This window comes from Notamacropus eugenii, chromosome 3 (genome assembly GCF_028372415.1).
Source record: "Notamacropus eugenii isolate mMacEug1 chromosome 3, mMacEug1.pri_v2, whole genome shotgun sequence".
Classification (NCBI taxonomy): domain Eukaryota; kingdom Metazoa; phylum Chordata; class Mammalia; order Diprotodontia; family Macropodidae; genus Notamacropus; species Notamacropus eugenii.
In genome coordinates, this window is record NC_092874.1 from 304,475,974 (window position 1) to 304,501,455 (window position 25,482).

General features: G+C 44.3%; 1 protein-coding gene across 5 annotated transcripts in view; it reads right to left on the reverse strand.

The window, feature by feature from the left end:
- Nucleotides 1–25,482, reverse strand: part of MOV10L1 (Mov10 like RNA helicase 1) — a 63,634-nt gene that overhangs the window by 29,516 nt on the left and 8,636 nt on the right. For 2 of the 5 annotated variants that reach the window (XM_072596480.1, XM_072596481.1), the window contains exons 6-19: nucleotides 23,558–23,704; nucleotides 23,037–23,272; nucleotides 22,178–22,337; nucleotides 20,445–20,639; nucleotides 19,404–19,518; nucleotides 17,552–17,729; nucleotides 16,518–16,588; nucleotides 14,311–14,402; nucleotides 12,557–12,615; nucleotides 11,983–12,092; nucleotides 10,933–11,026; nucleotides 6,750–6,928; nucleotides 6,003–6,149; nucleotides 253–374 (exon numbers count right to left, since the gene is read on the reverse strand). In XM_072596480.1, the coding sequence (XP_072452581.1) occupies nucleotides 253–374; nucleotides 6,003–6,149; nucleotides 6,750–6,928; nucleotides 10,933–11,026; nucleotides 11,983–12,092; nucleotides 12,557–12,615; nucleotides 14,311–14,402; nucleotides 16,518–16,588; nucleotides 17,552–17,729; nucleotides 19,404–19,518; nucleotides 20,445–20,639; nucleotides 22,178–22,337; nucleotides 23,037–23,272; nucleotides 23,558–23,704 (1,905 nt within the window). The remainder of the gene's footprint in view (nucleotides 1–252; nucleotides 375–6,002; nucleotides 6,150–6,749; nucleotides 6,929–10,932; nucleotides 11,027–11,982; nucleotides 12,093–12,556; nucleotides 12,616–14,310; nucleotides 14,403–16,517; nucleotides 16,589–17,551; nucleotides 17,730–19,403; nucleotides 19,519–20,444; nucleotides 20,640–22,177; nucleotides 22,338–23,036; nucleotides 23,273–23,557; nucleotides 23,705–25,482) is intronic. The other 3 variants (XM_072596482.1, XM_072596483.1, XM_072596484.1) reach the window with 3 other exon arrangements.

Consider the following 25,482-nt stretch of genomic DNA (forward strand, 5'->3'; position numbering starts at 1 on the left):
CCAAGAGGATAATAGATTCTGTGCCACCTAGAAATCAGCAGCTCTCAACTTCTCATGTGTCCCCACACCTGGCACAGTGCTGGGTGACTTGTGCCATGGGCAGCCAGACCTTTCCTCAGGATGGGAGATGTTCCCTAGCATTTTACTGCCTTCATCTCAGGTGGAGGAAGGAGAATGTGGCTCCTGGTGCCTTGAGGGCAGACTCTCTACCAAATGCAAACAAGCCCCACTAGCTGCCTGAGCTTTAGATACCTCACTCCAATTTGGTAGAACAGTCCCGAGCTGCTGCACGTGGTGATAATGATTCTGTAGCGAGACGCCTTCCAGACGTCTTCCCCGTCTTTGCAGTAGAGTCGTACGGTGTCACTGATGGTCTGAAAACAAACATACATGAGCTGTTCTATGAACACATTAACCATTTTCTCTGAACAGTTTGGTCGACTTTACCCTCCCTCATCACAGTAGGAGAAAGGAGAATCGGAGAGACGTAGAGGAGGAAGGAGGCGGAGTGGGATGCACAGGAAACACGAGCAGGATGACTAGACAGGAAGGCCCTTCACAGCCTGGCCCCCCCCCCCATCTTTCCAATCTTCTGACACCTCATTCCCCACCACATATTCTTCCATCCATTGACTCCCATCTCCTGGATGTTCCATGAACAAGACGCTTCATCTCCCAACTCCGGCCATTCTCTCTGTCCGTCCTCCACGCCTAGAATTCTTTCTGTTCTGACTAACGACTTCTCAGGCTTCCTTTCAGTCTCAATTAAAATCCCACAGGAAGCCTTTCCCAACTCCTCTTAATTTTAGTGCCTTCCCTACTCATCCTGTACAAAGTTTGTTTTGTGTGTGTCTGTTTGCATGTTGTCTCCCCCATTAGATTTTAAGCTCCCCAAGGACAGGGCCTGCCTTGGCCTCTTTTTGTATCTCTGATGTTGGCACACTGCCTGGCATACGATAGGAGCTTACTCAATGTTTAATGATCGAGTGAACGAAAAAGGAACGAAAGAGAATGGCATGGCCTAAGACAAAGGAAGGGTGGGAACTGGTTGTGGATGAGCTGAACAGTAGCCACTTGAAGGAGAGGAATCAGTGAAATATAGAAAATGGACAGGTCTAGGGGTCAATGATGAATTCTGAGATGCCTCTATGACATTTCATGCCTTTCCAGGCTCCATGGCAGGCCTGTTCAGTGCACAGGGCTTGGTGGCCTGGCCCTACTTGGCCAGGTCTCCCCCCCTACTGGAATGTAAGCTCCTCGAGGCAGGGATCACCTTTCTTTCTGCTACGTCTCTATTTCCTGTGCTCAGTACAGTGGCTAGCACACAGCAAGTACTTAATAAATGCTTGCTGGTGGCCATTTGGGTGGCAGTGTAAGTCTGTGACATCTTGAAACACAGTTGATGATGCAAGATCAGAGCTCAGGGGAGAGACCAGGAGAGGACATGTGAAGCACCTGCAGAGAAGCCCTGGGAAGGGAAGACATCAGCAAGCCCACCTCTGTCCCAGCCTGGGGTGGGGAGGGGCCCTCCTGGCATCCCCACCTCTACTTAGAGTAGCCATCTCATCTCCTGCCTCAGCCCCATCCTACTAAGCTGCCCACTAAGGGCAGGCTTTTGGGGCCTCTAGCTCAGCCTGGGTCTGGTCTACTTTTTGCCTCTCCCTGGCTCTGATCCTTTAACCACACAACTGCCAAAAGGGTTTTTCTAAATCTTAAACCTGTTGAGGTGACCATCTCGAGCATGAAGCAAACACCAGGCTCAGGCTTAGTTCAGGTTTCTCCCCTTCACTCACTGCCTAGCCAAGCCCAACAGCCCTGCTGGTGCTCACCGATTGTCTCCTGCCTTTGGGCCTTTGTAGCGTCTTCTGTACCAGGAACACCAACCCTTCTTCCACTCTCTGCCTCTCAGATTCCCTCATACGTCATTTTTCACACTAGGCCCTTCTTGGTTCCCCCAAATATCAGGGGTCTAACTCTTCAAACTATATCATGTCCACTTCATGTAGGCATTTAATTTACTTGTCTTTCTATGCTGCAGCCCCTCAGCAGAATGGAAGTTTGCTCAGGATATCCCCAGCATCTAGGATATACTAAGTACATATTAAACAGAATCTAATTTGTTGAGTTTAAATGAATTCAATCACAGTTTGATGAGATGTCTAAGAATTTTAGAATGTTACAGAGTTATCTGAGAAAAGAGAAAGTGAACAGTTTCATAGCAAGCCCTTTGGGGGTAGTGATTGTTTAATTTTTGTCTTTTTATCCCCCAAACCTAAAAAGCGTGGTTCTGATGCTACAGGAACACGAAACTATTACTGGTTCTTTAGGTCTATGGAAGGCCAAGAGCAAGGAGACCTTGGGTTAATGCTGGGCACTTTGGAAACTGGCATGAAGGTAGGGGTAGGATATTTGTGTTCCACAAACAATTGGCCTGTTTACGATTCATCGTAGGAGACTGGAAAGAGTAAATAAGGAGGGACTCTAATGGGGACATACAGGTTCTATACTATGTCTTCACATGCATCCTCAACAACTTTCCATTATTCTGGATCATACAACCTGTAAACAGAAAGAATGTAGCCTAGGGCCCCTCTACATGCTATTGAGGTTCAAAGTAGTCTTTAGACCAGTACGTAAGGAAATCTATAGCTCCAAATCCCCCATCTCATACTCCTTTTCATGCAGTAATAATTATAAAAACGAAAGCCAACACTTCTATAGCACTTGGAGGTTCACATAATACTTTCCATCTATTATCTCATTTGATCCTCCTAAGCTTGTGAGGGAGGTGCTATGAGGATTTTAATTTCACAGATGAACAAACAAGTTGAAAGTGGGTACATCACTTGTCTAGGGACACACCACTAGTGTATCTGACTCCAGATCTAGCACATTATCCCCTATACCACATGATCAATGTAACACAAAGGGAAAGACATTTAAACAACCAGAGTAGCAAAGCAAATAACAAGAGAAATCCCTTTCTATGCCCTAGGAACAATCTTCTCATTTCCTTGCCAGGGGTGGAAGAGGAAAACCTGCCTCCTAGTCAATTCACTCATCTAGTGGCTAGCACCCCAACAGGAACACCTGGTGTTTACACAGCCAGCCCGTGTGGAGTCAGTGCTGTGCACTGTGCCATCTGAAGGGGAACAGGCACTGGTAACCTCTGGGTGGGGACCACACCTTTAATCAGATGGGGTCCAGCCCTCTGCATGTGAACCCAGCTACTGTGCAAGCTCTTTCTGTTCTGTTTAGGGAGTATGAGCCAGAGCACCGGACACGTGATAGGGAGGCAGTTGCTTATCTTTAGCGAATGTTGGAATCATCCATTTACAATATGTAGCTTCTCAAAGAAATTCTGTCATGGAAATTCCGTAACTTCTCTTCAGGAAATAGACACCAACATTTCATCATCATCTTGATGGCCAAGTCTTGTTTGTTTAAATAAAATTGACTTCCCAAAGAAGGCTAAAAAAATCTGTGTGGGGCAGCTCAAAGCCTAGGTTTATTATTGTCCACAAAACACAAAAAAGGCAGGCATTTGGATCAAGGGATTGTGTCAGAGGGACAGATCCTAATACAACCTGACCTACGAAGATTTTGTTCTTTGTCTTTTCCTTCCTTTCATTTTCAGCAGAGGGCCCACCTGAAATGGGTTTGGGGAATAGGATCTCAGTGCAGGAATTAAGTAAGAGTTACAAGGATATTCTTACTTGAAGTCAGAGAGACTTGGGACAAAGAAAACATTCCTGATGAACAGAAAGGCAAAGTTCAAAGACATGAAATGGCTTTCTGTGATCAAAAGGAACTTGGGTCCTGTAGGTTAACTCTCCTTCTGAGGAGAAAAACCTAACTATATCCAAATCACTTGGAGCTGATAGACCTCCTATCCCTACAGGAAAAAAAGGAGATAAGGGTTTGAAGCTAGTCTGATATGGGTGAAGGAAAGGCCTGCTTACCTAAAACCCCTAGAAGCTTAAGCCTTTGGACTCTAAGCTAAGACCATTCCTCTTCTTATGAGGAAGAGGGAGCACCTCTGCTGAGAACTCCAAACTGAAGCCAGAAGCTGGAAGGAGAGAGAGAGATGCTCAATATTATATGCCTTGTAGAGCAATGACCAGCGGGGAGAAGGCCTAGTGGAGACAGAAGACAATGTCAACTCTTATGCAAGAGAGACATGAGTTGCCTTTTCGTGAATGGGACCTGGCCATGTTCCCTAGGTGTGTCTACTCTTCACACTAACAAATGGAACTGGAGGCAAGTGAGCCCCAGGTTTATGGAAGGAAATATTTTATGGCTACTTTTCCTACTAGGCTCTTTCGCCCAATTCCTTTACTTTGAACTGACTTTGCCCTCTGGCTAAGCGACAGAAATAAGTATACCAGGGATGCTTGTGAGCTCTGGGTTAGGGGAAGAAATGAGGATACCTCAGGGGCCCAAGGGAATAACAGACTCAGATTCACAAAGATCGAAATTCAAATCTGGCCTCAGGCACTTTATTAGTGATGTGACTGACTAAAGGCAAGTCACTTAACCTCTATTTGTTTTCATCTCCTCATCTGTAAAAACAGGGATAATAAAAGCACTGACCTTGAAACGTTGTTGTGAGGATCAAATGAGATAAAATTGGCAAAGAATTCTGCAAGCCTTCCAGTGTTCCATACCCCCTGGCTTTCCTGTCGTCACAATATTACTCCGGGGTGGGGGTGGGGGGGGAGTCCTTCTGGGATTGCTATATGCACACACACAGCAGGTCATCCGAGGCTCTGGAGTCCAGGGGATGGACACCACCTTTGGTGAGGGCTTCACTGCTAGAGGCCTACTAGGTTCTTGTCCTAGACTGGTTAACTTACCCCAGGGTCTGTCCAGAAGGGAAGCTAGCCTGAGGGGTACAAGCTCCCTGGAGAGCTAGCTCAGGTCCCCTCTGCTTGGATCATCAGACTTTCACACCCAAGTTATTCCCCAATTCCTACATCTGAGCTCATGAGGGAAATATGAAGACATCACCAAGGATGCAAGAAACAAATGACCCACATTGATTTATTACGCTCCTTGAGGACAATGCCCATTATCTGATGGAATGAGCTGAACCCTTTCTCAGTTTCCTACTGATATCAATGTAATCCTCTTCGCTGCATTTTTAATTCACTATTACTTACGAAGGGGACAGAGAGGTGGTGCCACAGTGCACAGAGCACCAGGCCTGGAGTCAGAAAGACTGACTCATCTTCCTCAATTCAAATCTGGCCTCAGACACTTACTAGCTATGTGACCTTGAGCAAGTCACTTAACCTTGTTTGCCTCAGTTTCCTCACCTGTCAAATGAACTGGAGAAGCAAATGGCAAAGTACTCTAGCATCTCTGCCAAGAAAACCCCAAATGGGGTCATGGAGAGCCGGACGTGACTGAAAAGACTCAACAACAAAATTACACGAGGCTCTGACTTTGGTATTATAGGAATTCGAAGACAGAACGTAATTCTTGTTCTCAAAGGGCTTCCACTTCTCTGGGTAGTGGCATGGGGTGAGTCAGAAGAGGCCCCACTGCAGAGAGGTAAATACTAACTCCCAGGGACACTGACGAGGAAACGGTTTCCTTTGGGGAAGAGCAAGAAGAAAGGAAAGAGGGACTGCTAGCCTCCTGAGATGGCAGATGCCACAGTGCTGGGGGTCAGAAGGAGGATGAAGTAAGTTGTTCAGTTTGAGAGTAAGAGTTAAGCTGGAGCAGAGCAAAGATGTGGGCTGGAACCATATCATGGAAACCTTAGTGAGTAAAGGAGGCAGGACAGGGTGTTCTTGGAATTAACTTGGCAGACGATGGGGAATCCTGGAAGGTTCTGGAGTTAGGGACTTTTGTGAAGTAGGAGATATTCCTGCAGGGATCAAATGCCCATTCATTCACACTTGGCTAGAACATCTCTTATGACCCATACTCTAGATTAATGGGCTCCATGGTGAGGGGAAAGGGAGGGTTAAATTTCGTGCATTATGAAAAATCACCTCCTCGAATCTGCAGGTGGCGTTCACTCTCACCATGGTGCCTGGGGCAAGCACTTTGCTCTCATGTAGCCTCATGCAAACAAGGTCAGTGGCGCTGTTGGACGGGGCACAGACCAGAATCCGACTGTCTGGTAAAGTAGAATGAATCTGTCACAGACAAAAAAGGCAAAGAGAGATAGAAGCCACTTTCCTTCAACACACCATGAGACATACACACACACACTGAAAACCACAAAACCATTAACTTTTAAATATATAATGTGGCCATAATTACTTTAAAGGTGGGAAGAGTCTAGGACTAGTGTGAAGATATCCACCCTGCCCCTCTTCTCTCTCTCCCTCCCTCTCTCTCTCTCTGTAGCCTGCTGACAATGGTCAGGTCTAATTTTAAGTATCATTTGTTTGGTAGTAAATTTCTGCTACCCTACGATTGAACAGTTTGCCATTCTAAAAATGAAGCATCTCCTAAAGGCTAGGAAATAGGAACCTTAAATGCTGCCAAATAACCCTGGAGTTAAGAATTTAAAATAAGGCTGAATACAGGATGATACATCTCGTATCTAATGAACAGTATCCAACTGCAATCTAAAGATGACTATTAAGGCAGTGAGAGCTTGCTGACTTCCAACATTCCAGGGGCCAAACTCTGGCCCTAATCCGTTCTTTCCTCCTACAACCTTAACTGGGATTTTGGCCAGCTTGTGCTTCTAAGGAGCATCCTGTAGTCTGCTTGTCAGTGGTAATTACCTGTAAAACAGCTTCTATTATGGTAACTGTCTTTCCAGTTCCTGGAGGTCCAAAAAGAATGTATGGGATTGGTCGGCAGTCCCCACTTAAGATTCTTCTAACTGCCAATTTCTGCTTATCATTTAGAACTGGATTGAAAAATTCGCCTTCTTTTGATTTCAAGGCCTGTACTCCATTCACTATATATATAAAGCATAAACACAAAGTTCCATATAGAGAGCAAACAACTAAACCCAATTTTCACCCTCTATAACCTTATGTAAAAAAAAGCACAGTATAGCCCATTTTAACAGTTGAGAATAAAAGTAAACCATGTTGAAAAGCCTCTTCATTGATGACATGAGAAATTCCCAAGTCCCCAGTGAGTATTTGGAACATAGGGTGAGGTGGCTCTGCCTGCCCAATTACTGGGAATAAGACAAGAACACTAAAAGACAGTAATGATGGTAATGCATTAATTCCCCAGATGGGGTAAGAGACACCTGCATAGGGCAGGTGAAAGGCCCTAAAGGGAAGGCAATGATTTGTTAACTGAGATACTGGAATGGGTCCCACACAACACCTAGAGCCAGCAAAAGATCACTAAGTCACTCAACAAGCATTTGCTAAGCACTGGTTATGTGCCAGGAACTTAGCTCCTGGTGACTCCTCAGGGTTATCTAATAAGTCACAGATGGAGTAGGTTTGTGACAAAGTGTAAAGGAGATAGTTCCCATAGTCAAAACTACAGATTTGTTAAATAAAATATTGCCACTTCATTTCTAACATCACATGCACATCCATCTAAAGTTGTCTTCTTGGGGAAGTGGTATAAAAGACGTCATCAGAGAGATGCCTGACTGAAAGAGGAAGTGGGCCGCTGCCATGGCCAGAGTGATCAGTGCCAGGCACCCAGGTGCCACAGATACTCCCCACAGCACCAGGAGATCAATGGCAGCAGGTTGGCTGAACTTCTAGGAAGATGTGGACAAGATGCATGCAGAATGAGGCGGTGTGTTCAGTCGAAGCTGATCTACTGGAAACTCAACATGTCCAAATCGGGTCTTTTCCTCCTCATCTTTCCCACTACCCCAACTCAGTCCCCCTGAGACCTCTGCCAGTACTCCTCACTCTCCCTTACCCTGCCCCCCCACAGCCCATCCAATCTACATGCCTAAGGTCTTGTGCCTTTCTGTTTCTTCCCTCCACACTCTAGTTTGGGCCCCCATCTCCTCTCACCTGGACTGTGACAATGGGTTCCCAGCAGGCCTCTGCACACACCTTCTGACTCCCCTAGTCTATTATCTTCAGAGCTGCTAAAGTGACTTCCTAACGCATAGATCAAACCATGTCACTCTCTGATCACTAAGACAAAATACGAACTTGGCACTGGAAGTCCTTCTCTAAGTGGCAGGAAATGCGCTCATTCCTCCAGGTCCAGGGCCCATTTTTAGCCCTCCTATACTACCCCTGAGGTCCTTCATGCCTAACTACCTCTTGGCCTTAACATATGCCTAGGCCCCTTGGCCCAGACAGTCCTCCTTTCTCACTTTGGCCTCTTGGAAATCTTAACTTTCTTCAAGGCACAGTTCAAATTCTACTGCCTTCAAATGGAAAGCTGGATTTGTTGTAAAGAGGACCTGTTATCAAGAGACTGCTTCTGCCAATGGTTACTTGGGTAGCCTTGGAAAAGTTGCTTAATCTCAGTTTTTCCTCTGTTCACTAAAGGAATCACAGCTGCCTTCCAGTCCTGGACCGAGGATCCGGGGGCCCTTCCAGACTCCTCCAGCTGGCAGCATTCCTCTCTTACCCTCTCACTTCTCAGGTTGAAAATACCCTGTAGTACATGTATCAAAGTGCGTGCACACACACACACACACACACACACACAGTGTCTATTAATGTGTCTACAAACGTGTTTCCCCAGTAAATTGCCAATTCCTCAGAAACAGACCCAGGACACTGTCTTGCACACCCACGCACTTGTTGCTTCTTATCTTTCTGACATGTAGTCAAGACATAACGGAGAACTTCTCAAAGTGGATGATCACTATCAATTGCTGGATTTGTGTGGGCACAAACACTGGGAGGGACAATCTGGAAAGCACTGCCAAAGATGGTGAAATCTTGGGCACAAAGCTGAAAACCACAAGGGTCATGGGCTGTATCTTCTTCACTGCTGATCTCTCAAGGGAAGAAGAGACAAAGGGGATGTGGGAAGGGAGAAATCAGGCTTCAAGGAGAGATATGACAGGTTGCTGGTCAGGGATGGAGTGGACTTACAGTTGCTGGGAATGCATCAACACTGTCCTTCTGCAAATGGACTTGAGGTGCCTATGCACAGCCCATGCTGGGTGACCTCTGAGGGGAATCCCCATGCAGGAAGAACAGCAATGGGATGGCCATACGTTCACAAGAGCACAGACTCAAGCAAGGAGTTGGTGACAAAACTCTCAAGTGTCCTCACTGAAATGCCCAGATTTAGGGAATCAGTAAGAGGAGTTAGCGAGCCTAATGCCAAGAAACACAATTTAATTTGTAAGTATCACTAAGACTTGGTGGGATTATGGGAAAATATCTCTAGATGGGACTATCTTATTTAAAAGCAACACAAGGACTACAAGGAGGTTGGGTGGGGCAGCAGGAACAAAGTAAATGTGAGCAAATTGTGGTGGAGAACATTAGGGAGCACCAGAAACCACCTACTCCAAAGGAAGGAAGAGAAGAGGAATTCAAATTCTGTTAAGAGGTCATAGGCTTGGGCACAGAGGCATGACACATAGTGGTAGGTGGTTTTCATTATACAGACACCTGTTGGAACTCTCCACAAGCAAAGTCGCTAATAACTATCCTTAATGATAATTTTGTCCTTCATCAAGCAGAGCAACCAACAAAGGGAAATTCTATTATAGATCTGATTTTCACTGACAGGAACTGCTTGTGGAATTGGTAGAAATGATGGAAACCACAGGGGAAGGCAACTCCTGCCTCTCAAGGAGGTGGTGAAAGAGGAAAGGAAAGCCCCCAAATTCTGGGAGAACCCATTTCAGAGAATGCCTAGGGAAGTGCATGTAGGACTCAGGAACTAAAATTCAATGGATGTTTGCTCAGGACTAGGACATCCCAGACTGGGATGGGGAAAAAACTCTAAAGCACAGAATTCTGTAGACACAAAGGGAAGAAATTCCAGGGAGGATGAAAAATGGGAACTGTTCGAAGAGACTCTTGTGAATGTAGAGAGCACACTGAGATTTTTTAAAAGAGAGGGAGAAAGAGGACAAGGACAAGAAATACACGGTGAATACAAAAGTATGGGAAGGCAATACAGGAGTGATATCAGGAACCCAAAAACTCTGAATGAGCTGGGGCTGATGCAGAAAGGGATTAAAAGAAGATAGTGCAGGGAAAAGAGAGATATGAATTAAGGAAGGAGGGATGAGACAGACAATGGAGACGAAGCAATATGACTCAATGGCTGTAGAAGATAATGACCTTTGACTGGAAAAACAACAAAAATGACTAAACCAGGGAGTTTATGCCCATTATAAAAATTAAGCAGACAGGAGGAAAACCCTGAGCTGCCTTTGAACTGCTCACCTGGCCCAAATAAACTACATCCTCAGGTACTGAGAGAGTCAGTGATTGTGACAGCTCAACCACTGCCAGTCTTACTTGAAAGACAGAAGATGAAGGGGACCAAGGGATTATTGTAGGGCAAATACAGTCCAGTTTTTAAAAAAATGCTGTCTGCTGTGCAAGACATAAGCTGTGAGCTCGACCTTGATTCCTGGGAAAATTCTAGAATCCATTCTCCCAGGAGGAGAAAAAGAGAATGGCTATTTAGATCCCTTTGGAATACTGAGTTCAGTTCTTAGTGTCTCATTTTAGAAGGACAGAAACAAGTGTATTCAGAGAAGAGTGACCAGCATGGGTGGGCAAAGACTAGGTCACGTCAGGGTTGTTGCTGTCTTAAAGAACGGAGGATTTCAGGTGGACGTGAGAGCTGAGGAGCTGGCAGAATGAGGAGCCATGAAGGGAAGTTAAATGACGGCAAATTTGAGGGAATAATGGGAAGATACCCTACATAGCAGCACTGCTGAGGGACAGAGCACACAGCCTGTCACAGCAGAGTGGTCCCCCCTGCCTTTGAATGGCCCTGACAAACCTCGCCCCCTTGGCCAATATTCCAATATACACAAGTTACTTGTCTGCGTGGCAAATGTCACCACATCTTCTATGGAACTGGTGCTTCTCTTCTTGGGAGAGTGGTCTTGTGGCTCTTTTGGTTTCTTCTTACTCTGGAAAAAAGATTTTCAATCAAGTGCTTGAAGGCTAAAAAGTTTGTAAAAACTCTGGAAACACCTCCCGAGTTTGTGCTGTCTGAAAATGTGGCTTGTTACACCCCAGGCACATACAGTGCAAACCTGAAGAGTTAGCACAGAGCCTGTCAGGACTTCTCCCTGGCACTAAGTCTTAGAAAGAGGCTGAAAACACTTCTCCTTTGCTCATTTTAAGTTTTGGTTGTGTTCAGTTTTCTGGTCAGTTTTTTTTTTGTGTGTGCCATTTCTCCTTGGTGCTTCTGTATTGATCTGGGGGAGTGTAGCATGGCTCCTTTCAATTCTATTATTATTCTGTGGGTTGGTCAAGTGCTATGTTCCTCTATTCAAACACCTGTTCAGGTGGATCAAGCCGTGGTCCTATAGGAGCACTGCAGAAGAACAAGGGAAGGGGCTCATGGGGTACCAGAAAAGCAGGGCCAGTAGGCCCAGGGAAGCTGATTGAGGAGGCAGCTCTTGTAGGCCTGGCCCTGACTGCTGTGTGAAGGATCTGTTGAGATCCTCAGCTGGTTTGAGTGATACCTTTTTTTGAATACAGGACCATGGCTTGATGTGTCTTGTGTCAGGATGCTGTCACCCAAAGATGACACAATCCCTCGTTGGGAGCAAAAGCATCTGATCAGCGCAGAAAGGGACTCTCCTTTTTAGGAGAATAAGATCAAATGACTGCTCACCCACACCCTACCTACACCGCTCTAATTCTAACCACCACAAACAGAGCTTTGAGGCCTTATCAAATTTCAGACCTTGAGAAGTGGATACAGACAAGCCTGGGCCAAGCACAGAACAGTTTCATGTGTGCAATCCTTTCTCTCAAAGGGTACTTCTAACTCACCCCCCCCCCCTCACTATACTGATTAACAAATGAAACCCACAATCTTTTCCCAAGTGTAAAATAAGAGTCATTAAAAGATTACCTTGTTTCCTTGCTTAAGAGAAGACTGCTCATCACTAGCAGTATCTTGCAAATAGTTCCAAGTCCCAGAAACTTGAGGAGACTGTAAAATGATATTTTCTGGAAATAATACTGTGGTTTTTAAAATGAAAAGGAGAGAGACAGGAAATTATCAAGTGAGTCATTGCCAGCTTAGTTATGCACATCCCAAAGATCTGACCCAAAGGCAGTGATGCCATTCATGGTCCTCTCCTTCCTTCTGAAAGGTTTTCTATGTGACTAAAAGCAGACAGGCACTCCCATGGAATCCAAACACCCATCAACACACAACAACAAAAGTGGGAAGAAGGAGAAAATGGAGCAGATGGCTTTCCTTTTTAGCCACTAGTACCTGCTGAATGTGGTGGGAATATCTTGGAAAACAAAGTTCAAAAATGTGGATGTCAAGTGGTCTAATTAATTCCCTATACTTCTTTTCGAAATTTTATATTTTTTAGGAAATGTTTTAAAGTTGCTCACATCTAAGACCCCAAAGAAATAGAGGAAGTAATGCAGAAGAGGGAGGGAGATGGGACATCCCAGGCCCATGGTCTGACCTTTCTCACCCAGGTGTATTGCCTGCTCAACTGCAAAGTGACACCTTCTGCTGGTCGTTCTGTTAGAAACGAGAGAATAAAAATGTTAGGGGCACCTCCGGGTGATTTCACTTTACCTGAATGGTCCCCTAAACAAGGGACTCTTTAAAGCATAAGTACCCTAGGGGGCTGTGTGAGTGGCAGGCAACAGGTTGGTCCACTTGGATGTGAAGTTTGTTTGTTTGTTTGTTTTTTTAAAACTTAGCAGTTTACATTTAGTTGATGAAATAAGATTCATTCTTATGCTCAGAAAAAGTTCAGTTCCAGGGTCACATCAGCTGATCAGAGGGTCTTACCCCATGGTCACCCAATGTACGAAAGGAAGAAGCATGAGAAAAGTGACAGTAACTCCCTCATGATTTCTGTAGGCAGAGAAGGGCTTGGAATCTGATGTCTCATCAGGGAACCAGGTCCCAGGGCTAGGGGCACAAGATGGGAACGGGGATGCTGGGGGAGCAGAAGAGAGGGAATCTGTCTGGTGACAGCTGAGCCAGGCTCTTCAAGTCATCAGGTCTGAAAAAGAGCTGGGCCTTGGTTCCAAAGCTAGAACCTGCTAAACAGATGCATGTTGAAAGCAACGCAGGCTGCCCTGGAGCAGGGAAAGCCTGGACATGCTGCACCTCCCAATGATGCTTACTGCCAAACACTTCAGTGACCCCAGACATCTGAGCAGGAGGTGGAGGGTGGGAAGGGAACAGTGTGACCTATCCATGTCAGTGGAAATCATTTTCGTAAGACATCGTCATCCCTCCAACGCACCGATTACCTCTAGAAAACAGCAGTTTTTGTTTTTTTAGGAGAGGAAGGAAGGAAGAAGACACACAGGGCACTTTGAGGGGCTAGAGTGGGCACTTCCTCATTACATAGCCTATTCTGGGATGTGTGAGGAGGTCACCACATACAGAAGTCTTGCTGTCAGTGTGTCACGCTGACAGTCTTCAGAACACATATTTTAGGTGCCCATATCCAGGTTTAAACACAACCCCCAAATCTTAGTGACATCATTGGCAACGTGTTTAGCAAATCATTTCTTTGTAGCTGACATAAATGCTGAAACAAATCTAGCTCTGCCTTTTGTCATAAACATCAGGGATTTCGGGTCTGCTGGAGTGCGGTTTCTTGTCTTGGCCCTGTCCTGGAAGAGATTCCCAGAGAGCTGCCTGGCCCAGAGCAGCTCAGCACCAGCTTGGTAAGTCACAGCTCTCTGGAGGTGCGTGGGGATGGGGGAGAGAGGGGGAGGGGAGGCCTCTGAGGCTGGATTGAGCCACACGAATAGGCTGGGTCACAGGCTAGACTGGAGCACACTGGGGGGAGGGGAGGACCCACGCTCGCTCTCTCTTCTTGCCTCCCCTCAGGAAACAATGGCAGAATGATGGTTTCAATGTTTCTAAGAGAACTTGCCATTTTCTGAATCTTTTAACCCTTGCACAGGATTCTTTTAATTTAACTAGGTGCTATAAAATTGTGCTGGGGAGTCCTGAGGCTATGGCTGTGTGAAGTTTCTGACGCTCCAAGGGGGCTGCCTTGACTTCCACCACATCAGACTGCCAGTGACTGGCAATGGAAAGTTCCTCCCCTCATGTTAAAGACCAGTTTTATTTAAACTTTTCACTAAGTTCAAGTTCAGGCAAATGGGAATCTGGGAAAATGAGAAAAGAGCAAGAACAGCCTGAAAGTGAAAGGAAGGCATTCAGAGTCTTCACGAAGTGCTTTACCGATTGAAGGTGAACTCAACATCCATTGGCTCAAAGTTGTAAGCTTCTTCAAACTCAGGATTGAGTTTAAGGGTTACATCTTCTTCATGAATCTTAAAAAATAACAAGACAACATAACTAGGATAAGTCTCATGTAGAATTTTCATGGCGTAATCAAGTAACACCAAAAGCTCTTTATCAGAATTTGTCCTAAGATCTGAAGCTAAAATGTAGCTACTTAGGTATTTATAATAACTTCAGTCAATCAATGACCATCCCATGCTACTAATAAAGAAGCAAGTAGCCAAATGCTAATGAATGAATAACCTAGGCCAGCCTCACGTTCTTTGTTGGCAGAAATCCAAAACGTTGGTATTCAGTTCCTATTCCAAATACAAGACCAGCAAACTGGGGAATGGAAGGCTGTGATTATAGAGATGAAAATGCACAAAGTTTTCTTTGTCTGAATGTCTCTTTGTCTCTTCACTAAGAAATGCTGCAAATCCTATAAATTAAATAATCAAAGAGTGCCAATACTATTGTATTTTAAGAAAAATACTAACAGGTAGAGGAGATGGATGGATGTTTTGGTCCCTTAGCAATGGCTGCTGCTGCTATAGACTCTTACTCCTTGAGCCCCACCCACCATTTGGGAAGATGGTTGAGGGTGAGAAGCAAGGTTCCCCCCCCCCCCCCCCCCCCCCCCGCCTCCCCACAGGGCATCCACTCCTCTAGGGCAGAGTTGACCTTGGTTTTTCTCTATTTCCAGAGCCTAGAAATAGAGTGGGCATTTACTAGAGAGGGACTCAACTGGTTAATAGTTCTAGATGACCATTTCAATCCCATTCAAGAAAGATCTTTGTACTTGAGATCTTAAAGGAAGAGTTACAGAAAAAAAACACCAAAAATTTAAAAAAGCCAACCCAACGAGATCAGTAAAAAAGTGTCACCAGGCCGTCCTCCTTTAAGAAACCATTCAAGCACCATCTTAGGTATGAAGCCCCCAATGACCTTGTTTTTAATGGTTTGGTGTCTACCTGCATTCTGGCACTATACATTCAATCTCTACAGATTGAGATACGGGCACTCATTGCTCTCCCATCAAAATACCAACTCCTGAGAGCCAGGACTGTTTCATCTGAAATTCTTAGAGCCTCAGTGCCCAAAGCAGTATTTAATAAGTACCTGCTGGAGGGACTGAGTCCTACGTATTCAGTGTCTACCTGCGGCACACACACACATCCATCAGTGCTTGTCCCATGCTAGATGGCCAGCTTCATGAGGGCTAGGACTAGTCTTTGTTATTTGTCCATCATTCTCCCTAGGTGACTGGCCAAAGTGGCACATAATAGGTGCTTAGCAGCTAGAGACACATACCGAGATGCAATCAATCAGTTTCTGGTGAACGACCACCCCCCACTTGTCATCTGCTCTAGGCAGGAGCAGTGAGAGTATGAACTGTACATTTTACAGATGAGAAGGGATGGTGTTACTGGTGTCAGTCATGGCTCCTCAGGGTCCAAAATCTCTAGACTCCAGGCCCCTAACTATGGTCATTTCCAAGACCCATTCCAACCTGAAGTTCTATCACCTGAGGATGGCTCAGCAGGCACTTCAGCATGCGTACATGATTGTGAACACACTCTCTCTCTCTCTCTCTCTCTCTCTCTCTCTCCCTCCCCATCTACGTAGCCCCGAAGGCCTGGGAAGACAGAGCCTTCACCAGATACCTTCCGGCAACTCCTACCCAGGGCCATGTAAGAAACTAAAGAAAACCCTCAGGCCATCTTTCTTAAGTGGATGAAGGAGAATCCAAGGCAAATATCTTCCTGGGGTTCACAAAACAACTTAAGTAAAAACATGACCCATGAATTGCACACATGCTACCACTAGGACAGAGCACTAAGACAATGCATATCAGAGAATTAAGGCAGAACCAGTTGCAATCTAAAAAAGGAAATTTAAGAGACAGATACAAGAGGCTCCTGCATGAGCTCAGGAAGTCATCTCTACAAAACCAGCACATTTAGGGTACAGCACATTTAGAGCCTACTTTCTGTGAACCTCTGGGAATTTTAATGCACTGCAGGCATCCGCGATGGGAGGCCCCCAAAGCTCACGGGATCTGAAGCCATCCTGAGAGGAGTCTGACCCTCTTAGTAGTTTCTCTCTCACTCACAACCCTTCTGAAGATCTTCACAGACTGACTCAACACAATGGTGACTCACCTCGGTCACGTAGCCAATGTACTCAATAACATGCTCATTGTAGTCCTGGCTTTTTAAAATCACTTTGTCGCCTGGTTAAGAAAACAAGACTCTTACTTCTACACATGAATGTTAAACAGCACACTTCCAAACCCCCCAATTAAGCATCTACTGTGTTCATGAGTGAGACTGCAGGGATGGCAGCCTCACCTCTGTGGCCCTGAAATCCTGGGGGAAGGGGGTCCGGCCTGCTCCGAGTCTTCTCCTACTTCTGCCCTTCCACCTCCAAAGCCGCCCTCTCCAGCTCTCCATAGGCAACAGCCTGGTCTATTACTCACTACATGAAGCACTTTGTTCCCTAGTTTTCTAATGGACTTATCATGTGATACTGGGACTGAGAGTCATCTTGAGGTGTTTAGTAATCTTGTACTAGACCATAAGCTCCATGAAGTCCAGGCCCATGCCTTTTCAAGACTTAGTGTCTTCTTCTACACCAAGTACCATGCTTAACACAGAGTAAGAGCTGAATAAATGTTTGCTGGCTTAATGAACAAGTAAAATGGAGGACAGAGGCAAGAGAGGACAGAACTGTGGGAATCAGAAGGAACCAAGGCCAAATGACCAGAAGGACTGAAAATGGGTCCAGGAAAGTGAGAAAGGGGATGGGATTAAAGCCTAGTTAAAGTGAAGTCAGAGTGGAGGATGTCACTGGGGGAAGCAGTTTTTTAAGACCTTGAGGAAGCTGAGGTGGAGACTAAGTGAGGGAAAGAATGGAAGGAATTGTGAGGACAGTCCTGGAGGACGATGGCAAGGAAGGAGGTTGAGATTCCAGAAGTCTGTGAGCCAGGTGTTTAGCAGTCACAGATATAAGACCATTTTAGAATAAGTATGTAACAAGCAAACAGTAATGGAAATCAAATTTTGGAATAGAATTGTCGTTTTGTTGAAAAAGAAAATAATGATTACATTTTCAGCTTTACAAGTAAAATGTGTCCTTTCCTCTTTTGATTTCTACCCTTCTCTTTACAGTGAGATGCCGTAAGTACAAGACCCACCTGCATACAAAGATGGACGACTCTCTGCTAATCCTGGCACTTCCAAAACCAAGTAATTTCCATTCTTTTTCAAAATTACTCCACTCATATAGAATTCTCTGATTTCTAGTTCTGCATGGATTTCCTCCAGCCACAGAAGAGTGGAAAATTTATCTTTATAGTTGGACATTTTCAGCAGCTGAAATAAACACAGAATTTAGTTATGGAAAGATCTAGTAGTATCCCAGTTATTTGTCCCAGTCAGGGAATAAGGAAGGACTTCCAAAACAAGTGAAGGCTGACCCTTAAAGACCCAAGTTTCACTCTATTAAAAAATGAGAAAATCTTTCTGAATATAGCACAGCCCTCTCTGCTTGAACAATTGGGTAAACTAAACACAACCTGACTTGCTTTTGCTCACTTATGACTCTAGCAGCACAGGGTCAGGGCAGCATCCAACCTGCTCAGCTCCCCAACAGAGAGGGGTCCCTTCTTCTCTTGGGGCTGCCTCTCCACTGCCGGCCTCTCTGGTGCTGTGAGGGGGGCATCAGTGTGGGCTCTGATTTTCATGCTCCTGGAGGGAACTGTTTCTACACACAAGGACACTGCCATAAAAGCAGGGTCGGACACATCAGACTGCACCTACTTTTTCTTTCTCTCCCATGACCACTGGTGCTCAACTTTTTGGAGTTTCTAATCATTTTGTAAGGCTGGCATTACTGGCGTCTGAAATTCTGATAACTAGCCCCTTCATATTCAAAGTTAAAGAGAACCAGAAAAAAGGTTTTCTAATCAATTCTTATTGCCTTAGAGATAGCACGGTATGTAGAGAGTGTGCTCAGTGGTCCTGGCTATACGCTTCCAACAACTCATTTCCAAATTCACAAGGAGACTGACAGCTACTTTGGCGGAGGGAATTTCCTGTACTGATGAAATCAGAATTCTTCCCAAAGTCTGTTTTCCCCACTCTACCACTCCCTTCAATTGCAAAACAAAGAAAGCAAATACAGTTTTCCCTTCCACATCAAGACGGTCCCTACTGCATTTTGATACATTGTATGTCAGCATAAGAATGGGAATTTTGGAGGAGTTTTGTGGAAGCTACAGATAACATGTGAAGGCCAGCAGATGACATAGGAAAGGTTTAGAAATTCAGAAATGCATAAAATATATGTATAGTATTGTGTAATATTAATCCAATTTTATAATAAGGTATGTAAACACCACCTCCCCAAAAAAGGAAAAAGTTCAGGTGTCTTTTCTGGTCTGAACAGAAGGCCCAAAAATTTTATGTGGATTTCCCAGATGGCACAGCACCAGGCAACTTCTCTTCGAGGTGGAAGGGATAACTGTGTGGTCAAGCAAAGCAAGTTCTTATACTATTCCTCCTACGTGAGGCTCTATGACCCTTTCAATCAGAATGCAAAATCCAACCAAGAGAATTATAATGATTTAAAATGTCATCCAAATATCTAAGCTACGCTAATGTTGTAGGACACCCATCTTCACTGGGAAGAAACTTGGAAATGTTGAAAGCCCTAGAGCAAAGGAATGGGCCATGCTGTGCCTGAAGACCATGAGGCAGCAATTCACACTTGTAAATGAACTGAAGAGCTGCATTTAAAAGACTGTTCACTGTCTGCCTGTTCTGTCGCTATTCCAACATCCTCTTCAAAGGAGAATGTACCTGGAGCTGTCCTAGAAGCTCCTAACGGCAGGACTCTTGACCCCTTTTCACCCAAAGCTCAACCTTGCAGCAAAGGCCCAGCCCAGTACTTTCAAGAAGAGGTAAACATGTCAGATAGGGCTGCCTCAGGAGATGTGAAAAAAGACATGTCAGGGGTACCAGTAAGCAGCGGTTCATTTTTCTTACCTCTGCAAGCAGTGGCTGAAAAGTTAATATGTCTAGTTGTTGCTCCACACATCTTTTTAGTCTATCTGGTATGGGATATTGTGGGAGGAAACTTGGCAACTGTCTTCTTAGATTCCTTCAAAATCAATCCATTAAATTAATAAACAAATATCTCTATTCTTATAATGTTAAGGGTATTTATTTTCAAATGAAATTCACTCCTTTACTGCCCCCACATTTAGCAAAATTCATCAAGAATATTTGCTACAATGACTGATTGACTGTTAGAAATGCCATAATTTACCTAAATTTCCTGCCAAAAAAATTCAAAGATAATGAATGAGCATAGGGATTTGCATGTCCATAATAACTCACGTTTAAGTAACTTTAAAGTATACAAAGCACTTTCTCCAAAATAAATTTTGGAAGCTAGCTACAGTAGCAGTACAACTAACCCCATTTTACAGATAAGTAAATGGAGACTCAGAGAGGGTAAATGATTTCCTCAAAGTGACACAGCTAGTGCGTTTCAGTCAGAATCTGAAACTAGGCTTTCTGACTTAAGTCCAGCACCTGCTCCTACTGAAACAAAAATGGAAAACCAGAAGCAAATGGAAGATAAAAAATGGTGTTTCACGAAGTGAGGACCGTAGCCCGTTCCCCCCATATCAGCTGGCCATGCATGGAGTAAGATCCCTGGTCACAAGCTGCCTGGACAATGGGCTTTGAGGGAGAATGGCCTCTTCCTTCATGGTGGCAGCTGGATGAGACTTCACCAAAGGAACATAAGTGAACTGACTAATCGAGAAACTGGCCATGTGATTGCCATCAAGTTTGTCACTTTTAGCTGAGTCCATTAGAGAATGGTACTCTAAGTCAGGTGGGTCAGAGACTCATGGTGGGACCTGCCTGCTTCACTTGGAGGAAATGATCCCTTGGCAAGGGCAGAGCAAAGATCCCTGGGTCGCTCCACCAAGCACAGCTCCTCCCCCAGGGCAGGTGAGCAGCAAAACTTTCCTAAACAAAGAACACCAAATATTGGGCACACACTTGTTCCAATACCTTTTCTGTGTTGTCACCACCACTGTTGTCTTGGGGGATGTCAGAGGTGGGATGGCTTTAGACTTTTTCCAAGAAAATGGTTCTGTGACAGCTATGAGTAATTCTTCTTCACTTACTACATTAACTTCGATGTAACGCCCAATAATGAAGTCAGAAAAACAAAGCAAAAGGAGGTCCATACAGCGTCCAGGATTTCTTGAAAAAGACAATAAAATCTGCTTATTGCTCAGTGAATGTATACAAATGCATGTAGACACAGGCATAACGATAAAGGTCATTCTCAGTTTCCAATGATGTTATTTCATATTAACTAAAATATTTAATCCATTCCTTAAAGTGAAACATTTCAAATGTAGTTCTCTGCAATTAACATATTATTCAGTAATTAAAAATGTTTGCTGAGTAACTAAGGAAACAGAAGTCTTTTGTCTGGGGATTGAGTAACACGACTAGGTCATGCCCTCCCAGACTCTCCTTTTCTCTGTCTAATCTCCTGACCTCTATTTCCCCATTACTGATTGCCTAGTGGACATTTCCCAAATGAGTATTTCATACTCATCTTAAACTCAGTGTGTCCAAAAGAGCAATCATCATCCTTCCCCGAAGATCCACCCTACTTCTTTCAAAGGGATTACCATTCTTCCAGTCACTCCAGTTCACAACTTTGAAGGTCACCCTCAATTTATAGTCCCCCAATCCCACAACTGATTATTTCTATCCCATAATAGTTTGAACCTGCTTTTTTCTCTCTGCTCACACGGTTGTCTCTGCTGCAGCCCTCTCCCAAGTCCCCTTGACACTCCAGCTCAGGTCCCTTTGCTGAACTACTTTCAAACTACTCTACTGGCCCCAAAACACTCCCCAGGCCAATCAAGCCCTCCAGAAAGAATCCAGAATGAGATGTCCATGGCCCAGGTCTGACCATATTCCTCCCTGTTCAATAACAAATTCCAAAAACTCCCCACTGCCTCCCGACCGGTCAGTGAAGGGCATTCACAATGTATCTCCAACCTCCCTTTATAACCTGATCCTACAACCCTCCCTTATCATACTCTCTATGTCGAGATGCTTAACTGCTTATCTTGGTGCTTTTGTCCAGGCTGTTTGCTATGCCTGGAACAAGCTCCTCATCTTCATCGAAAGCACCTTGTTCCTTCAAAGTTCAGCTCAAGCACCACCTGCTCCAAGAAGACTTTCTAGATCTCATTCCTCCCAACATGGAGTGTTTCTCTTGCCAATCACCTTGCTTGTATTTTGGATATATAGGCACACTGGATACACACTCTTTCCCCTAATCAAATGTTGTTTTGGAGGGTAGGGACCCTCTTCCTTTTGTATTTGTATGTTGTTGTGGTTGCTGCTGAGTCCTTTTCAGTGGAGTCTGACTCTTCATGACCCTTTCTGGGGTTTTCTTGGCAAAGATACTAGAGTGGATTTCCATTTTCTTCTCTAGCTCATTTTTTTTTTTACCAATGAGGAAACTGAGGCAAACAGGGTTAAGTGACTTGCCCAGGATCACACAGCTACTAAGTGTCTGAGGCTGGATTTGAACACAGGTCATCTTCTATCCTCTGCAACACCTAGTCTCCCTTTGTATTTGTATGTAGCACAGAGATTGCCACAGAGAAGGTGCTTAATAAAGACTACTGGTAGAACTACTGAAAGGAAAACCCCTTTCAGATCTCCCTAAACTAAAATTTTCACATTAACCCTCCAAACTCCTCATCACCTACCTGGCATCACATACAATCACAATGAACGTCTTTTTGCCTGGAAGGATTGGTACTTGGCCGCTGTGTTCAGATCCTGTATCCAGCTTCTCTAATGTATCCTTTTCCTTTTGTTCGTTTGTTCCTGTAGATGTATGTTCATCTGGTACAATAATGATTCCATCTAAAATTGGACCATCATTATGTGTTCACTTTACGTCTTTAATAGAGAAATATGGGTTTGGCCTACCAAAAACCTGTATTGTGCAAAGTGTTAAGTCACTGAACTGCTTGGTTTAGAGACTTGGAGGAAGACTTTCGGAAACTTTGGGTAGACTCTCTAGGTAGGCAAGATTTGAGAGAAGGTGGCTAAGATGAGGCTGAGACAGGTTCACAGATTTGTTGGATGTGTTTGTTGAAAGGGGCACCTCACACATACAACTCTTCATAAGTGTGGAGGGGGGGCGTAGAGGAATTAGAACAGGAAGACAATTTGGAAGAGGCCCGATCTCTTCTTCATATTTTGGAAATAACTGATAAGATACTATGTCAGCCTGTATATATGGAATGAATTTTAAGTAGGATCAAGCAAAATCTCTAAGATTCAGTACTTTATATAACAGCTGATTCTATTATCCTCTGGGGAGTTGGATTAAGACAAGATTGAGGGACCTCAAGAACAGGGGACTGGCTCCTAAACAGCATCCTCCTTGGTGAAGGATAGAAAAGAGCTAGAGAATTCAGAATCCTCTGATTCTTATTGTGCTGCAGTATGTGCCTTAGAGAAATATGCTTAGTTAGGAACTTGATAAGCACAACAAACAAAATATAATCAAAGCAATAGTCAACATTCCACTAAATGATAAGAAGACAAAGACTGTACCTAGAGAATGTTCACTGGAGACCACGGAAATGCTATCCAATGGCTGGCAGATTATCTCTTTATCACCCCTAGAGAGTGAACTATTATCCTCCTCTGAACAACTTTCTTTGACAGGTTCAGGAGTTACTTCTGGGCAACTCTGATCTGCATCAGGCATTTCAAAGCGAAACTGTTTAGATTTTTCCCAGCCAGCCAGCCTGCAGCTGACTAAATACTGTGGTACATTTCCTTTATTCCTAAAATAAAGAGAATTAACTGTGAACATAGGATTGCAAACACAGAATTACTATCACTAACCCCAGTGTTACTGTAAGCTGAGACTTGACCTCTGCCAAGTGTCTAACCGAAGAAAGGTCAAGGTAGATAGAATGCCTTTGGTCTTTTAGTTACAAAGGGAAGCAACTGTATGGTGAGTATTATTATTATGGAATTTGGTAAATAAAATATAAATGATAGGTAAAGGTGAAAGTAGTTGCTGTGAAATTCTTACACTCTACATAAATTTTAAATAGCAAACTTACTCTATCCAGATGACCATATTTTTACTTTCTCCCTCTTTTAGGGTTCCAAAATTTGTCATTTTTGTAACTTCAAGATCTCCTTTGTTTTTCAAGAGTTGGGTTCCACATGACTCATCAACTCCAACTTCACTGATGATATGAGATTCTCTGAGGAAATCACCAGCATACACAATAAAATTTCACTAGTTAAAAAAAACAAACAAACCCAAACAAGCTCCAAGCAGGCCCAATCTAAGATTTAGTTATTTAACCTACAAAAATTCTTTTTGGATCATCAGATAAAGGGAGTCTCAATGCTCACCTATCCAAAAAAACCCCAAAAAACCAAAGTCCCCCTTTTCCTCCACTTTGACCATTTTGAGAGAACTTAGGTTCTATTTGAGTTTTAGGAACTTAACAGCCTCAGAGGGTTGAAGGGCTGAGGGTTTGGGACAGTCTACATATTTCAAATGGACCATGCATCTTGAAAATACAATGTAACTGCAATGCCACTTGGTGGCAACACCTGCAGAAACCATCAGGTTACCTATGCTTAACCATTAAATGTATTTTGAAGAGCAAAATGACATGAAATACTTCCCACAAGAGGCTAAATGGTTTTCTTTTTTTTTTCTTTCTGGGAAAACTTTTTATTGTAGGTGCAATGCAAGCTGAACACAATTTAAATGATTCCAATTTTGTTGGCAACATCCAAAGCAACACCCATCATAGTCCAGAGCAAGCCGGCCGTAGGCTTTTTTTTCTCTCCATCCTGCCAGATCAGTGTGTTGACCTTGGCCACACTGATGTCATACAGCTTCTTTACTGCCTGCCTGATCAGATGCTTGTTGGCCTTGATGTCCACAATGAAGACTAGCGTGTTGTCCTCAATCTTCTCCATAGCAGACTCAGTGGTCAAGGGAAACTTAATGATGGCATAGTGACCAAGCTTGTTTCTCCAAGGGGCAGCCTAAGAAGTCTTAGGGTCTTGGGGGATGTTGGGGTCTTCTTTTTGTGGCTATGGACACCCTTCAGCAATGTCTTTCTGGCCTTCAGGGCCTTGGACTTGGCTTCTATCTTGGGGTGGTGGGACAACGGCTTCCTTCTTTGCCTTTGATGCCATCTTGGGAGAAAAGCTAAATGGTTTTCTTTTCAAAAGAAAATTTTTTCATTCTCCATGTCTTTTACCCTAGACTCATCCTTTCTCTCACCAAACCCATCTTGCTTTCGTTTAGTGTTTTTCTGCAGTCACTTAAGACAAAACCTTAATGAAGTAAGGAAGGGCTCGCAAACTTAAGAATGTTCAGTAATTGGAGCGCCTGAGCACTAGGCAGATGGACAGCATTCTCATCTGGAGATCTTCCAATTACAGCAACATTTCGAACTGACTCCTATGTTGATGCTCCTTGGCTGCCATGCTAGTCCATTCCACCATCGTTTCACCAGCTACATCAGGAGCTTCTGAAGTGACCCCCACGCTTCCCTTCTCTTCTCTTTCCACCCCATTTCCTACCTAGCTACCAAGTGGAAATCTTCAAAAACAGATCTGACCCCATCACTCCCTGACTCTCTAGGGCCCCCAGGACAAAATGCAAACTCTGGTCAGTATGGTCCTTTCCAGACTGACCTCACATCTGTTCCTACTACCCTTACAACTGCAGCCACACCAGCCCAGCTGCTGTTCCCGATGACAGATTCTGGCTCCTCACTGTCTTTTATACATGCCATCTGTCTCACATGCAAGAAATGTCCTTCTTTCCTTCCTGGAAGCCACAGCCCCCTTCAAGGCCCTGAAGTACTACCCTTTACAGAATAACTTTTTTGGTTGCCCTTGGATAGACAACTCATTTGTTTACCCATACAGTTTTTACATTTCCCCATATAATATAAGCTCTTTGAGGACAGGGACTCTTTCTCTTCACTGCCTAGAACACCACCTGACAGCT